Consider the following 17,404-nt stretch of genomic DNA (forward strand, 5'->3'; position numbering starts at 1 on the left):
TTGACTGTGGACCCTAGAACTCAACTATACTAATATTTGCTCATTGTATACTCAAGAATGCAACAATTTGTATAATTGTGGAGATTTTCTTTCAGGCAAGTTGCAATAAAATCAATCACACTGCCATAAAGAGCCTGTCTCCAAAATTAGGATTTTATTACCTACCGGTAAATCCTTTTCTCGTAATCCATAAGGGATATTGGGGGAAACTAGTACGATGGGGTATAGACGGGGTCCAAAGGAGCCAGTGCACTTTAAATTTCTTCAGCTGGGTGTGCTGGCTACTCCCCTCAATGCCCCCTCCCACAGGCAGTTATAGGTAAAAACGTGCCCAAAGGAGAAAGGACATATATGAGAGAAGGAACATGATAACAAAAGGTGGTGAGATTCACTTACAAGCACACCACTAAAATAAAACAACCAGCAACGGCTGGTAACAACAGCAACAGCTGAACAGGTAACTACAATACATAACAATAACCTGCAGAAAAGTCAAAGCACTGAGGCGGGCGCCCAATATACCTTATGGACTACGAGAAAAGGATTTACCGGTAGGTATTAAAATCCTATTTTCTCTAGCATCTATAAGGGATATTGAGGGAAACTAGTACGATGGGGACGTCCCAAAGCTTCCAGAACGGGCGGGAATGTGCGGAGACTGCTGCAGCAACGCCTGCTCAAACTGGGTATCCTCTTTGGCCAGGGTATCAAATTTGTAGAACTTCACAAAGGTGTTCTTCCCCCGACCAGGTAGCAGCTCTGCACAGTTGCAAGGACGAGACTCCACGGGCAGCCACCCAGGATGAGCCCACTGATCTTGTAGAGTGGGCCTTCAGAGACTTAGGAACAGGTAAGGCTGCCGACATATAGGCCTGTTGGATAGTAAGCCTAATCCATCGAGCAATGGACTGCTTTAAAGCAGGGCAACCCTTTTACTGTGCATCATAGAGCACGAGCAAGGAATCTGTTTTTCTGACCCGAGCCGTGCGTTTGACATAGATCTTCAAGGTACACACAGCAGTTAATGCCTCCGGAGGAGCAGAAGCATCAGAACTGGACGGAATCACAATAGGTTGATTCAGGTGAAACGCGGAGACAACCCACGGCAGGAACTGCTGTCTAGTCCAGAGCTTCGCTCTGTCCTCGTAAAAGACCAAGTATGGACTTTTACACGATAAGGCCCCCAATTCCAAGACACGTCGAGCAGAAGCCAGGGCAGTAACATCATCGTTTTTCACGTGAAGTATTTGTCTTCTACTGTCATCAAAGGTTCAAACCAGGAGAACCGTAGAAATTCCAACACAGCATCCAAATTCCAGGGTGCCGTAGGCGGCACAAAGGGATGTTGTATGTGGAGTACCCTTTGCAAGAAGGTCTGAACAACTGGCAACACTGCCAATTTCTTCTGAAAGAAAATGGAGAGCTGAAACCTGGACCTTAATGGAACCCAGACGTAAGCCCTTATCCACACCAGCCTGCAGGAAAACGTCCCAAGTGAAATTCTGCAGGAGGATACGTGCGTTCCTCGCACCAAGAGACATATCTTCTCCAGATATGATGATAGTGTTTTGACGTCACAGGTTTCCTGGCTTGAACCATGTTTGCAATAACCTTCTTGGCAAGGCCCTTGTGAGCTAGGATGTTCCGCTCAACCTCCATCCATCAAAGCCGGCGTAAGTCCGGGTAGACGAACGGTCCTTGTTGAAGATCTCTTCCGAGTGGTAGAGGCCAAGGGTCTTCGACGGACATGTACCGCGTACCACGCCCTCCGGGGCAATTAGAATTGCCTGGACACTTTGATTCCTGAGACGCTTTAGCACCCTTGGGAGCAATGGGATCGGAGGAAACAGGTAGACCAGCTGGTATGGCCAAGGCGACGCCAGTGCGTCCACTGCCCTCGCCTGAGGGTCCCTGGTCCGTGAGCAATACCAGAGAAGTTTCTTGATGATACAAGAAGCCATCATGTCTATCTGTAGGCAACCCCACCGGTCGATGATCTGCTGAAACACCAGATGGTGGAGCCCCCACTCCCCCCGGGTAGAGATAGTGACGACTCAGGAAGTCCGCCTCCCAGTTGTCCACACCCGGAATGAAGATTGCCAACATGGCTCTTGCATTTCTTTCCATCCAGAGGAGTATCTTTGACACCTCTCGCATGCAGGCTCTGCTTTTTGTCCCTCCCTATCAATTGATATACGCCACCGCCGTGGCGCTGTCCAACTGTACCAGGATCGCTTGATCCCAGAGCAGAAGAGAGGGGTGAAGCAGAGCATTGTAGATTGTCCGAAGTTCCAGAATGTTGATTGGAAGGAGGCTTTCGTGGGCTGACCACCTGCCCTGGAACTGCGCACCTTGGGTGACAGCTCCCCATCCTCTCAGACTCGCATCCGTCGTGAGAAGGGTCCAATCCTGAATCCTCCAATGTCCTAGAGGGCAGGAGTTTCGGGACTTTAGCCACTACAGAAGGGAAATCCTGGCCTGAGGTGACAGCTGAATCATCCGGTGCATCTGGAGACGCGATCCGGACCACTTGCTCAGGATTATCCAACGGAAACGTTCGGACATGGAACCACTCATAATGGATCGCCTCGTATGAGGCAACCATCTTTCCTAACAATCTTATGCAGAGATGTACGGACACTCGAGTAGGACGGAGCACCATGCGGACCATCTCCTGAAATATTTTCGCCTTGTCCTCTGGTAGAAACACCTTCTGAGCCACAGTATCCAGCAACATCCCCTGGAACAGGAGCCGCTGAGTTGGCTCCAGGTGGGACTTCTGTAGATTGAGAATCCACCCATGGTGTGACAGAAGTTGGATAGTGCGGTCGATATGGAGCAATCAAAGCCTCCTGGATCTTGCCTTTATCAGAAGATCATCCAGGTAAGGGACCACATTGACCCCCTGGACCCGGAGTTGAAGCATCATCTCCGCCATCACCTTCATGAAGACTCTCGGGGCTGAAGACAGGCCGAAGGGCAGTGCCTGGAATTGGAAGTGATCGTCCAGCAGGGCAAACTGCAGTTAAGCCTGATGAGGAGGCCAAATCGGAATGTGGGAGATAGGCGTCCTTGATATCCAAGGAGACCATGAATTCCTGTTCTTCCAGGCCCGCAACTGCTGGCAAGGATTCCATTTTTAACTTGAACACCCTCAAATAAGGAATCAAGGATTTCAGATTCAGAATGGGCCTGACCGAACCGTCCGCTTTGGCACCACAAACAGGTTTGAGTAAAACCCTTGCCGCGTTGCGGTAGTGGGACTGGAACAATGACGTGGGACTGGACCAACTTTCGGATAGCATGTTTCAATGTAACTTGCATCTCCTCCATAGCTGGTATGCTTGATTTGAAAAATCGGTGTGGTTGGGGGGGGGGGGGGGGGGGAAGACTGTCGAACTCCAGCTTCTAGACCCGAGAAACGAGGTCTCTGCTGACCCAGGCATCTTGGCAGGAGATCTCCCAGACCCAGCTGAGGTGACGCAGTCGGGCTCCCAATTCGAGGTCCCCTCGGAGCGGGTGGGCACCGTCAGCTGAGGCCTTAGTGGAAGCAGAACTGGTGGCCTGTTCCTGAGAACTGGTACTTGCAGGTTTTATGGACTTACCTCTGGTGCCTCTAGCCGCATTGGAGGCGCCTCTGGCCTTTGATAGAAAATAAGATTTTACTTACCGATAAATCTATTTCTCGTAGTCCGTAGTGGATGCTGGGACTCCGTCAGGACCATGGGGAATAGCGGCTCCGCAGGAGACAGGGCACAAAATTTAAAAGTTTGACCACTAGGTGGTGTGTACTGGCTCCTCCCCCTATGACCCTCCTCCAAGCCTCAGTTAGGATACTGTGCCCGGACGAGCGTACACAATAAGGAAGGATTTTGAATCCCGGGTAAGACTCATACCAGCCACACCAATCACACCGTACAACTTGTGATCTGAACCCAGTTAACAGTATGACAAACGTAGGAGCCTCTGAACAGACGGCTCACAACAATAACAACCCGATTTTTTTGTAACAATAACTATGTACAAGTATTGCAGACAATCCGCACTTGGGATGGGCGCCCAGCATCCACTACGGTTTACGAGAAATAGATTTATCGGTAAGTAAAATCTTATTTTCTCTGACGTCCTAGTGGATGCTGGGACTCCGTCAGGACCATGGGGATTATACCAAAGCTCCCAAACGGGTGGGAGAGTGCGGATGACTCTGCAGCACCGAATGAGAGAACTCCAGGTCCTCCTTAGCCAGGGTATCAAATTTGTAGAATTTTACAAACGTGTTCTCCCCTGACCACGTAGCTGCTCGGCAGAGTTGTAATGCCGAGACCCCTCGGGCAGCCGCCCAAGATGAGCCCACCTTCCTTGTGGAATGGGCCTTGACAGATTTAGGCTGTGGCAGGCCTGCCACAGAATGTGCAAGTTGAATTGTGCTACAAATCCAACGAGCAATCGTCTGCTTAGAAGCAGGAGCACCCAGCTTGTTGGGTGCATACAGTATAAACAGCGAGTCAGATTTTCTGATTCCAGCCGTCCTTGAAATATATATTTTCAATGCTCTGACAACGTCCAGCAACTTGGAATCCTCCAAATCGCTAGTAGCCGCAGGCACCACAATAGGCTGGTTCAGGTGAAACGCTGAAACCACCTTAGGCAGAAAGTGAGGACGCGTCCGCAGTTCTGCCCTGTCCGAATGGAAAATCAGATATGGGCTTTTATACGATAAAGCCGCCAATTCTGACACTCTCCTGGCTGAAGCCAGGGCCAGTAGCATGGTTACTTTCCATGTAAGATATTTCAAATCCACCGATTTGAGTGGCTCAAACCAATGGGATTTGAGAAAATCCAAAACTACATTAAGATCCCACGGTGCCACTGGGGGCACAACCGGGGGTTGTATATGTAGTACTCCTTTTACAAAAGTCTGGACTTCAGGAACTGAAGCCAATTCTTTCTGGAAGAAAATCGACAGGGCCGAAATTTGAACCTTAATGGACCCTAATTTGAGGCCCATAGACAATCCTGTTTGCAGGAAATGTAGGAATCGACCCAGTTGAAATTCCTCCGTCGGGGCCTTCCTGGCCTCACACCACGCAACATATTTTCTCCAAATGCGGTGATAATGTTGTGCAGTCACCTCCTTCCTGGCTTTTACCAGGGTAGGGATGACCTCTTCCGGAATGCCTTTTTCCCTTAGGATTCGGCGTTCAACCGCCATGCCGTCAAACGCAGCCGCGGTAAGTCTTGGAATAGACACGGTCCCTGCTGAAGCAGGTCCCGTCTTAGAGGTAGAGGCCACGGATCTTCCGTGAGCATCTCCTGAAGTTCCGGGTACCAAGTTCTTCTTGGCCAATCCGGAGCCACGAGTATCGTTCTTACTCCCCTTTGCCGTATAATTCTCAGTACTTTTGGTATGAGAGGCAGAGGAGGAAACACATACACTGACTGGTACACCCATGGTGTTACCAGAGCGTCTACAGCTATTGCCTGAGGGTCTCTTGACCTGGCGCAATACCTGTCCAGTTTTTTGTTGAGGCGGGACGCCATCATGTCCACCATTGGTCTTTCCCAATGGACCACAATCATGTGGAAGACTTCTGGATGAAGTCCCCACTCTCCCGGGTGCAGATCGTGTCTGCTGAGGAAGTCTGCTTCCCAGTTGTCCACTCCCGGGATGAACACAGCTGACAGTGCTAACACATGATTTTCTGCCCAGCGGAGAATCCTTGCAGCTTCTGCCATTGCCCTCCTGCTTCTTGTGCCGCCCTGTCTGTTTACGTGGGCGACTGCCGTGATGTTGTCCGACTGGATCAACACCGGCTGACCCTGAAGCAGAGGTTTTGCCAGGCTTAGAGCATTGTAGATTGCTCTTAGCTCCAGTATATTTATGTGAAGAGACGTCTCCAGGCTTGACCACACGCCCTGGAAGTTTCTTCCCTGTGTGACCGCTCCCCAGCCTCTCAGGCTGGCATCCGTGGTCACTAGGACCCAGTTCTGTATGCCGAATCTGCGGCCCTCTAACAGATGAGCACTCTGCAACCACCATAGCAGAGACACTCTTGTCCTTGTGGACAATTTTATCCGCTGATGCATCTGCAGATGCGATCCGGACCATTTGTCCAGCAGATCCCACTGAAAAGTTCGTGCATGGAATCTGCCGAATGGAATCGCTTCGTAAGAAGCTACCATTTTTCCCAGGACTCTTGTGCATTGATGCACAGATACTTTTCCTGGTTTTAGGAGGTTCCTGACTAGATCGGATAACTCCCTGGCTTTCTCCTCCGGAAGAAATACCTTTTTCTGAACAGTGTCCAGAATCATCCCTAGGAACAACAGACGTGTCGTCGGGATCAGTTGGGATTTTGGAAAATTCAGAATCCACCCGTGTTGTTGGAGCACTACTTGGGTTAGTGCTACTCCCACCTCCAGCTGTTCTCTGGATCTTGCCCTTATCAGGAGATCGTCCAAGTAAGGGATAATTAAGACGCCTTCTCTTCGAAGAAGGATCATCATTTCGGCCATTACCTTGGTAAAGACCCGGGGTGCCGTGGACAATCCAAACGGCAGCGTCTGAAACTGATAATGACAGTTTTGGACCACGAACCTGAGGTACCCTTGGTGTGAAGGACAAATTGGAACATGAAGGTAAGCATCCTTGATGTCCAAGGACACCATAAAATCCCCTTCTTCCAGATTCGCTATCACTGCTCTGAGTGACTCCATCTTGAACTTGAATTTTTGTATGTACAGGTTCAGAGATTTTAGATTTAGAATCGGTCTTACCGAGCCGTCCGGCTTCGGCACCACAAACAGCGTGGAGTAATACCCCTGTCCCTGTTGTAGGAGGGGTACCTTGACTATCACCTGCTGAGAATACAGCTTGTGAATGGCCTCCAATACCGTCGCCCTGTCGGAGGGAGACGTTGGCAAAGCAGACTTTAGGAAACGGCGAGGAGGGGACTTCTCGAATTCCAACCTGTAACCCTGAGATACTACCTGCAGGATCCAGGGGTCTACCTGTTCTTATAGGAACGAAAGGACTGCGGCTGAAAAGCCTGCGGCTTTTTCTGCTGGGAGGTGACCTGGGGTAAAAAGGTGGATTTTCCGGCCGTTGCCACCAGATCCGATAGACCGACCCCAAATAATTCCTCCCCCTTATACGGCAATACTTCCATATGTCGTTTGGAATCCGCATCACCTGACCACTGGCGCGTCCATAAACTTCTTCTGGCAGATATGGACATCGCACTTACTCTTGATGCCAGAGTGCAAATATCTCTCTGTGCATCTCGCATATAAAGAAATGCATCCTTTAACTGCTCTATAGTCAGTAAAATACTGTCCCTATCCAGGGTATCAATATTTTCAGACGGTGACTCCGACCAAGCCACGCCAGCACTGCACATCCAGGCTGAGGCGATTGCTGGTCTCAGTATAACACCCGTATGTGTGTATATACTTTTTAATGTATTCTCCAGCCTCCTATCAGCTGGATCCTTGAGGGCGGCCGTATCAGGAGACGGTAACGCCACTTGCTTTGATAAGCGTGTGAGCGCCTTATCCACCCTAGGAGGTGTTTCCCAGCGCGCCCTAACCTCTGGCGGGAAAGGGTATAATGCCAATAACTTCTTTGAAATTAGCAGTTTTCTATCTGGGGTAACCCACGCTTCATCACACACTTCATTCAGTTCCTCTGATTCAGGAAAAACTATCGGTAGTTTTTTCACACCCCACAATACCCCTTTTTGTGGTACTTGCAGTATCAGAGATATGCAAAGCCTCCTTCATTGCCGTGATCATATAACGTGTGGCCCTACTGGAAAATACGTTTGTTTCTTCACCGTCGACACTGGATTCAGTGTCAGTGTCTGGGTCGACCGACTGAGGTAAAGGGCGTTTTACAGCCCCTGACGGTGTCTGAGACGCCTGGACAGGTACTAACTGGTTTGCCGGCTGTCTCATGTCGTCAACCGACTTTTGTAGCGTGCTGACACTATCCCGTAATTCCATAAACAAAGCCATCCATTCTGGTGTCGACTCCCTAGGGGGTGACATCACCATTACAGGCAATTGCTCCGCCTCCACGCCAACATCGTCCTCATACATGTCGACACACACGTACCGACACACAGCAGACACACAGGGAATGCTCTGATAGAAGACAGGACCCCACTAGCCCTTTGGGGAGACAGAGGGAGAGTTTGCCAGCACACACCCAAGCACTATAAATATATATAGGGACAACCTTAATAAGTGTGTTCCCTTTATAGCAGCTCAAATATTATAAATATCGCCAATAAGTGCCCCCCCTCTCTGTTTTTACCCTGTTTCTGTAGTGCAGTGCATGGGAGAGTCCTGGGAGCCTTCCTCGCAGCGGAGCTGGGCAAGAAAATGGCGCTGTGCTGAGGAGAATAGGCCCCGCCCCCTTTTCGGCGGGCTTCTTCTCCCGGTTTTTTTGGAACCTGGCAGGGGTTAAATACATCCATATAGCCCCAGGGGCTATATGTGATATATTTTAGCCAGAATAGGTATATTACATTGCTGCCCAGGGCGCCCCCCCCAGCGCCCTGCACCCTCAGTGACCGCTGGTGTGAAGTGTGCGGAGAGCAATGGCGCACAGCTGCAGTGCTGTGCGCTACCTCATGAAGACTGAGACGTCTTCTGCCGCCGGTTTCTGGACCTCTTCTCTATTCGGCATCTGCAAGGGGGTCGGCGGCGCGGCTCCGGTGACCCATCCAGGCTGTACCTGTGATCGTCCCTCTGGAGCTAGTGTCCAGTAGCCTAAGAAGCAAATCCATCCTGCACGCAGGTGAGTTCACTTCTTCTCCCCTAAGTCCCTCGTTGCAGTGAGCCTGTTGCCAGCAGGACTCACTGAAAATAAAAAACCTAACAAACTTTTTCTAAGCAGCTCTTTAGGAGAGCCACCTAGATTGCACCCTGCTCGGACGGGCACAAAAACCTAACTGAGGCTTGGAGGAGGGTCATAGGGGGAGGAGCCAGTACACACCACCTAGTGGTCAAACTTTTAAATTTTGTGCCCTGTCTCCTGCGGAGCCGCTATTCCCCATGGTCCTGACGGAGTCCCAGCATCCACTAGGACGTCAGAGAAATGTGCGAGATCGAAAGGACTGGACAGACGGCCCCGAATAGGAGTGTCTTGCCGGCGGGGCCCCAGAGGGGGAAACGTGGATTTCCCAGCCGTAACTTTGGAAATTCATGTATCCAGTTCAACCCCAAAAAGCCATTCCCCTGAAAAGGGGAGGGATTCCACATTACGCTCGGATTCTGCGTCCGCAATACACTGACACAACCACAAGGCCCTCCGTGCCGACACTGCCATGGCAGACGTCAGAGCATTAATGTTCCCCATCTCCTTGAGGGAATCACAGAGGACACAGGTAGTGTCCTGAATGTGTTTCAGGATGGTTACCACAGTAACTAAGGGCATATCCCCCAAGAGGCCCCTCTGAATTTGCGTGGCCCAAGAATGAATAGCGTGCGTCATCCAGCAACCCGCAATGACCGGTCTCTGTGAAAGGCCGGCTGCAGTGTATATAGATTTTAGGGTAGTCTCTATCTTTCAATCCCCAGGATCTTTCATAGTAAAGGAGCCCGGGGCAGGCAGCACCGCCTTCTTAGACAGGCAAGAGACTGAGACATCCACCCCAGGGGTTTCCTCCCAACATTTTCAACTTTTTGGACACTTGGAATTTTTTGTCTGGATTTTTGCAGGCCTGTTTGAATCAGTCATCTAACTCTGGAGAATCAGGGAAAGTGACATTGGCCTTGTTTTGGATAAAGAAAAACGACTGTTGTGATGCAACGTCCTCTAAAGGGAGCTTTAACATCTCTTATAGCCAAAATGAGGGGTTCAATACCCTGAGTAGAATCGGGATCTCCACTAATGGGATCCAGGTCATCCCCATCATCTGGAATATCATCATCAGAATCTGATAGCAGAGCAGGTAAACCACGCTTCTGTGGTCCTGCATGAGAGAGGGATAGCTGTGCATCTGCCCTAGCAGCTAAATCTGCAACAGCTTGTTGTAGTAGCCGAGTCTTCTGCACATTAGCAGTGAGCTGGGAAGACATATCTGACATCATAGTCTTACGGGAGCCTAACCAGTGGGGCTCTGGACCCTCTCACCCAGCCCCTTCATTGATTTGTGAAGATTAACTGCATTGTTCACAGGAAACAGAATCATTAGATAATGGAGAGAATCTGGTGTGACATACACTGCACAGCTTCTGTTTACCCACAGTAAGCACAATAACATACACACAGACAGTGATAATGCAAGCCCGCCCTACTGTATGTGAGAGGAGACACAGATGAGAGAGGGGACACCAGCACACCCCGAGCTGCACAGCCCCAGTGAGGCTGTCAGCTTTCTAAACACCGTAAACACTAACAATTTTAGTCCTACAGAAGATCAGGATAGTGTACACAAGCTGTTCCCCCTTCCCCTTTGCTACACCCTGTACCAGTTTTCCAGCATGTCATGTGAGGCAGGAAACGCTGTGTCATCTGTAAGCAGAGGAAGGCACCAAAACGCCTCAGGTCCCGCTCTGAGTTAGCTCTGCCCCCTCTAATGGCACCTGAGCTATTATGAATATTTATACTGGCAAAGTCTCCTTCATAGCTTAAAACATCACACAAGTGCTAGTCAAGACCTTTTGTGCCATTTATACACGGGGGATCTTAGTGGGACCCCCCCAGGAGGGTCCCGTACGCCGCCCCCATGGTCAGCCGCACTTTGAACCGGGGGACCTTCCTAGTGGGGCACCCAGTTTGTACTCACCACCGATGTCACCTTCAGGCAGCGTTAGGGGTGTGTGGCTTGCTGCGGCTGTGACAGCCAAGGCGCAGTGCCCCGCTGAACAACAACTCCTCAGGGCGGTGGTCCTGCAGCAGGGAAGCGGCTCTGCACCTCGTAAGGCCGGTGATCGTCCCGTCCCCACCAACTCCCACGGTGCAGGTATGCTGTTGCCCAGACAGCATACCAAAAATAATAAAAAAGTTTAAAAGAAAATTGAAGAAAACTCTCTGGAGCTGCAGAGATGTGCATCCTCTCCTGAGGGAACTTTTTTCTAAACTGCATAGAGGGGAGGAGCCAGCACACCCAGTTGAAGAGATTTAAAGTGCACTGGCTCCTTTGGACACCGTCTATACCCCACCGTACTAGTTTCCCCCAATATCCCTTATGGATGCTAGAGAAAGAAAGTTCCTTAATATTTAACAGCTTGCGCAGTTTGTCTAGCTATGCTCCGAGCAGAGTAAGAGAAACCTACGGGACAAAGAAAAAAAAAAAAAATTTTTAAAAAATGGTACTTCTCTAGAGGTGATCACAAAGCTGCACTGTTACTCATGCTGATTGCAGAGAGGTCACAGCATAGAGATCAAAGATGCCTAGGCCACAGTATTTCTTTGGCATTGAGTTCAAGCTGCTTCCTGTTTGGATACAGAAACCCCAACTAATTGCCTTACCCACTGCCTCTGTCTCGTCCACCCTTTAATGGCTAATCGTATGCTAGACAACATTTGCAACAGATGGAGTTTAAGAAAAAAATAAAAAATATATATATATTTTTCTGTAAAAATATTAACTTCAACCTACTGTGCCTTCTGCTTCAGAGTATAACCCAGACCAAAAACTGAAGGTACTTTTGTCAAGCTGGTAAAGTCGAGATTTCTCAAATGTTTCTGGATCCATAATATTACCAAGTTCAGCAGGTACATGTGTTGTAGTTCGATAAATCTTACGCTGCAATAAAAAGAAAAACATTAACACATAAGCATAGGACTAATTACAAATATTTTAGTAAAAAACACACAACATTGCTTAGAACTCACTTTTCGAATTTCAAAACATAATGGGATTGGGGAACAGTGGATATTCTTCAGAGGTATAATTTAATAATTGAATAACCACTACATGGATCGATGCTGATGATTTAGGAAATCAACCCTCACTTATAAAATCAGAAAAAGATTGTGACTTTATTACACTGCATGTGATTCTCTTGTACTGACCATCCTGGGACTGCAGTAAGAAGCTGGAACCAGCCATATTTCACTGCATCTTACTGGAGGATAGAACATACTGTAGATTACAACAAGAACTACTGTATAATCAAGGAGATGGGAGTTTACCAAAGCGGCGTGTGTCCCTAAAATACAAACCTCTATGGGTTTTTTTTACTTATCCATCATGCAATACCATCAGGAAGGCATCTGACTGGCTCCAAATGTATTTTTCAGCAGGACAATGACCCCAAACATACAGCCAGTGTCATTAAGAACTATCTGCAGCGTAAAGAAAAGTCCTGGAAGTGATAAAATGGCCCCCACAGAGCCCTGATATCAACATCATCAAATCTAACTTGGATTACTATACATGAAGAGACAGACGGATTTGAGCAAGCCTACATCCACAGAAAATCTGAGCTTAGTCCTCCAAGATGTTTGGAACACCCTCCCTTTAGAGTTCCTTCAAAAACTGCGTGCAAGTATACCTAGAAGAATTGATGCTGCTCTGAAGGGAGATGGTGGTTACACCAACTATCGATCGGATTTCGTTTATTTTAGCAAAGCGAATGAAGAGAAATCTATCAACACTTCTATTTTTGACAGCATTCTTACATTGCAGCATTTTTTCCCACAGTAATATACACTGCTCAAAAAAATAAAGGGAACACTAAAATAACACATCCTAGATCTGAATGAAATATTCTTATTAAATACTTTGTTCTTTACATAGTTGAATGTGCTGCCAACAAAATCACACAAAAATGATCAATGGAAATCAAATTTATTAACCCATGGGAGGTCTGGATTTGGAGTCACATTCAAAATTAAAGTGGAAAAACACACTACAGGCTGATCCAACTTTGATGTAATGTCCTTAAAACAAGTCAAAATGAGGCTCAGTAGTGTGTGTGGCCCCCGCGTGTGCAGCCGAGCGGGACGAAAACGTGTTTTGCAGTTTCTGAGTAGCTCTGGACTTACTCAGCCCTTGCGATCACTTCAGCCTGTCCGGTCCCGGAATTGACGTTAGACACCAGCCCTGCAAACGCTTGGACACGCCTGCGTTTTTCCAAACACTCCCTGAAAACGGTCAGTTGCCACCCACAAACACCTTCTTCCTGTCAATCTCCTTGCGATCAGCTGTGCAAATGGATTCTTCATTAAATCCATCACCCAGCAACGATCCGCTTTGTACCCGTACGACGCGCCTGCGCATTGCGGTGCATCCGCAGTAGTAACCGGTTCGCTGCGCTGCAAAAAACGGCAGTGAGCGATCAACTCGGAATGACCCCCTTAGTGCCTTATTCAGAGATGGACACTACAGCAACTTTGTACATGGCAGCTGTGCAATAATATGCTGGCTGTTGCCACCCTTTCCCCGTCCACAGAAGGTCAATCTTGATGCGTTTTAGGGGGCACTGCGACCAACATGGCCGAAACAGATCAGCACATTAACAGATTACGTAACTTCATGCCCTGAACTGCTCACATTGGAGGCGATACTCAGAATATCTGCGGGTTCAGTATAAATTACCGGCAGCCGGGATGCTGGCAGTCAGTATACCGACAGCGGCATCCCAGGCCACCCACTGGGGCAAGCAATAGAAAGCCCCTTGCGGGTTTGCCACTGGTTATATTCTCCTTCTATGGGTGTTGTGGACACCCACAGCGGGAGAATAGCCTGTGGCGCAATATTCCGGCAGCGGGATTTCGGCGCCGGCATTGTGACCGCCAGGATCCCGACTAGTGGTATTTTAACAGCTTCCCATATCTGCACCTACCATAGGGCCGGTGCAAGTTTCAACCAATGCTGGCTTATCAAGCAGTATTATGTATCTAAAGAAGATTCAAAGCAGGCAACTCAGTCCTTGTACAGTAAAATGTCTGAATATGCACCAGGTACCCGATACTAAGTATTGGGCAAAAACCAAAACGGTCCGGACCCCGAAACAGCTCCTTGCAGGAAACAGCCATTCTAAAGCTTGTATCACGTCTGGACGGTGTCTATGACAGCTGTCACTGGGAAGAGAGAGATTACAGCATCCCCGTATGGTGTGGGGTAACAACCAGAATGGTCCAGACCATACGGGGAGGCTGTAGTCTCTCCCATTCTGTCTCCCGGTGGCAGCTGTCACAGACCCCCGCCCCCCCCCCCAAACAGGACACCAGGAAATGTCCCCTTTAATTGGCCTAGAGCTTTAATTAGAGCTTGATAAGGCAGAATACATTAAATTGCACTCAGCGCAATAATATGCATAATTGTGCAAACTATGTACAATTTAATTATTTCACAATATTAGTAATTTTTACATTAAGATATTTTTCCAAGTAACGACAATACTGCTAACATATTTAATATGTCACAATGCAAAGTAACTTTTAGAATAATTACCGTGCTATTTAATAAAGCACTTATGTAAACAAAGATTACACAATTGCAAAACATATACAGTTACTAATAAATCAGAAGCTAGAACATTGAATTTAATGCTAACATTTTCCTTACAGCAACATTTTCGGTGCAGCACAAATAAATGATTTATTAATCACCAGTGCTTTCTGCATTGCTCCTACAACAACAAATATATTTAGCGGAGGAATTAATGCCAGGCAAAGGCAATTCACAACCAGCTTCCTCGCACCCCACCCATACAAGTATCCTGGAAATTAGCAAATCCTGCAAAGTCAGATGTGATGTGTGTCTATCTGGTTACATCTCCATTACATTAGTGCCCCTGAATCGGGGCAGCCGATCATCACGCTGTATTTGCGCCTCATCTGTCAGTGACTGGCACTGCGATCAGCATGTGAGGCCTCCTAATGCGGGCACCCTGCTGCCGATCTCATCCCCGTATACAGTATCAGGTCATCAATCTCGCCTCTCCCACAGAATTGGGGCCTTGTGCAGTGACTAAGCCAGGCACTGGCCTGCGAAAACCTCCGCCGCAGCTCTCACCTGTCTGCTGGCCAGGTAGGCCTCCCACACGTACACGACCCATGAGAAAAGCAGCACCGAGTAGAAGATCTGCCGCTCCGCGGACAGCTCGGACAGCAGCATGGTGACGGCCGCCGGTGACAGAATCTAGTACTAGCACAGCACTGCACTGAGCAAACACCGGCTTGGAAACGAAAGCAAGCCAGCTCTGCTCTGATTGGTCAGCGAGGTTTACACTGCCTGTAAGGTCGAGTCTCCTTGGCTGCAGGACACTCAGTGTTTTAGGTTCTCATTGGCTGCCGTGCCAGAACAGGCTCTGATTGGTTGTGCTTCCGTTCCTGTAGCCGTGTTCTGTGTCTTCGTTGAGGTACAGTACGTTCTCTGAGGCGGCTTGTGATTGGCTGGAAGTCATCTTATTATAAACGAACTTCAGGTTGAGATGGTCAATCGGCTGTACTGCACCAATAGTATTGATCTTTTCAGGATCGCAAATTTTGAAGTTATAAACTAAATTAAAAATTGAAAATATATAATTGACCTATGGGGCAGAGGTACTGAGCCTGGAGAAGTGATAAAGCAGTGATAAGCGCAAGGTGATAATGCACCAGTCAGATCCTAACTCATTTTTCAAATCAGTAATGATTGGCTGGTGTGTTAGTAGTACTATGCACTTATCACTGGTTTATCACTTCTTTATCCCTTCTCCAGGTTAATACATCTGCCCCCATGAGAATAATGACAACATACGAAAATCAATATTGAATTGCGCGCACATAGGCGTGCACAGATGCCGACACGGGGGTGCCGCTCTGGACTCCCCTCCTCCGAGTAACTATGTCCTCCACCCCTTCCTCTGGTACGTAAGACTGCTCACCTGGGCTGCCCAGGTAAGCAGTCTATGTCCTGGACAGGGGAGGGGAGAGTAGACCATAATGCCACGGAGAGGAAAGTCTGAAGCAGCATCCCCTTGTTGGCGTCTGTGCACGCCTCTGGGCGCACATGCACAGTGGCAGTCTGCCAGCAGGTCAGGGATGCAGGGCAGCTGCTGCTCTCAGATTCTTTCAGAGACTGAGACAGCCTATCAGAAGACACCAAGATGTTCTTGTTGTCTTCTGATAGGCTCTCTCAGAAAGTTTCAGGACAGCCTAAAACAGGTTTTGAGCTGCAAAAGAGTCTATTACGATCAACTAGTCGACTGTGGACAGTCCACCAGTCAATACAGGAATCAGAATGTGTAGGGAACACCTGTAATTTATGAGACAGCACAGGACTCATGTAAGTGAGTCCTTACATGCCTTGTAAGTGATTACCCCTTTAAAAAAACGTAAGAGTCAGCCGGCATCCCACACGGCCGCCAGACTCGGTGGCTTTAAATCCCGCCACAAATCTCTAAATGTCTATCACAACAGGAAGGGAATGGAGAGAGTCATTCAAAAATGGAACTGAACCTGCCCGGCCCGCTACCTCCCATCAGTGTGCAGGCTGGTAACTTTGTCTGGGGAGGGGGGAAGCTGGTAACTGTGTCTGGGGAGGTGGGGAGCTGATTATTTGGTCCAGGGAGTGGGAGAAGAGGGGCTGATTATTTTGTCCAGAGATGGGGGGAGCTGATTATTTTGTCCAGGGAGGGGATAGACGGGAGGGAAGATGATAACTGTTATCTGGCCCATACACTTGTGAGATATCAGGTACAAACCTTCGATTTCCACCGCATTTGTGAGATAAATCGAAGGATTGTATGCACATTTTAGGTACCATGCGACGCGATGCGTGGTCACGATATTTTCTGTGCGGCCCTCGAGTATTCGCTGGAGTGTCAAGTAGAGATGAGCGGGTTCGGTTTCTCTGAAACCGAACCCGCACGAACTTCATGTTTTTTTCACGGGTCCGAGCAGACTCGGATCCTCCCGCCTTGCTCGGTTAACCCGAGCGCGCCCGAACGTCATCATGACGCTGTCGGATTCTCGCGAGACTCGGATTCTATATAAGGAGCCGCGCGTCGCCGCCATTTTCACACGTGCATTGAGATTGATAGGGAGAGGACGTGGCTGGCGTCCTCTCCATTAGAAATTAGATTAGAAGAGAGAGAGAGATTGTGCAGAGTCAGACAGAGTTTACCACAGTGACCAGTGCAGTTGTTGTTAGTTAACTTTTATTTATTTTAATATAATATATCCGTTCTCTGCTATATCCGTTCTCTGCCTGAAAAAAAACGATACACAGCAGCAGCCAGTCACACAGTGTGACTCAGTCTGTGTGCACTCAGCTCAGCCCAGTGTGCTGCACATCAATGTATAAAAGGCAAAGCTTATAATAATTGTGGGGGAGACTGGGGAGCACTGCAGGTTGTTATAGCAGGAGCCCCCAGGAGTACATAATATTATATTAATTTAAAATTAAACAGTGCACACTTTTGCTGCAGGAGTGCCACTGCCAGTGTGACTAGTGGT

General features: G+C 48.5%; 1 protein-coding gene across 1 annotated transcript in view; it reads right to left on the minus strand.

Annotated features, from left to right (window-relative positions):
• The window catches only part of ZMPSTE24 (zinc metallopeptidase STE24), a 124,704-nt gene extending 109,496 nt beyond the window's left edge, over positions 1 to 15,208 (minus strand). The window contains exons 1-2 of the mRNA XM_063954191.1: positions 14,979 to 15,208; positions 11,613 to 11,759 (exon numbers count right to left, since the gene is read on the minus strand). Of these exons, the coding sequence (XP_063810261.1) occupies positions 11,613 to 11,759; positions 14,979 to 15,080 (249 nt within the window). The 5' untranslated portion in view covers positions 15,081 to 15,208. The remainder of the gene's footprint in view (positions 1 to 11,612; positions 11,760 to 14,978) is intronic.
• Positions 15,209 to 17,404: the final 2,196 nt, after the last annotated feature.

Source organism: Pseudophryne corroboree, chromosome 2 (genome assembly GCF_028390025.1).
Source record: "Pseudophryne corroboree isolate aPseCor3 chromosome 2, aPseCor3.hap2, whole genome shotgun sequence".
Taxonomy (NCBI): Eukaryota; Metazoa; Chordata; class Amphibia; order Anura; family Myobatrachidae; genus Pseudophryne; species Pseudophryne corroboree.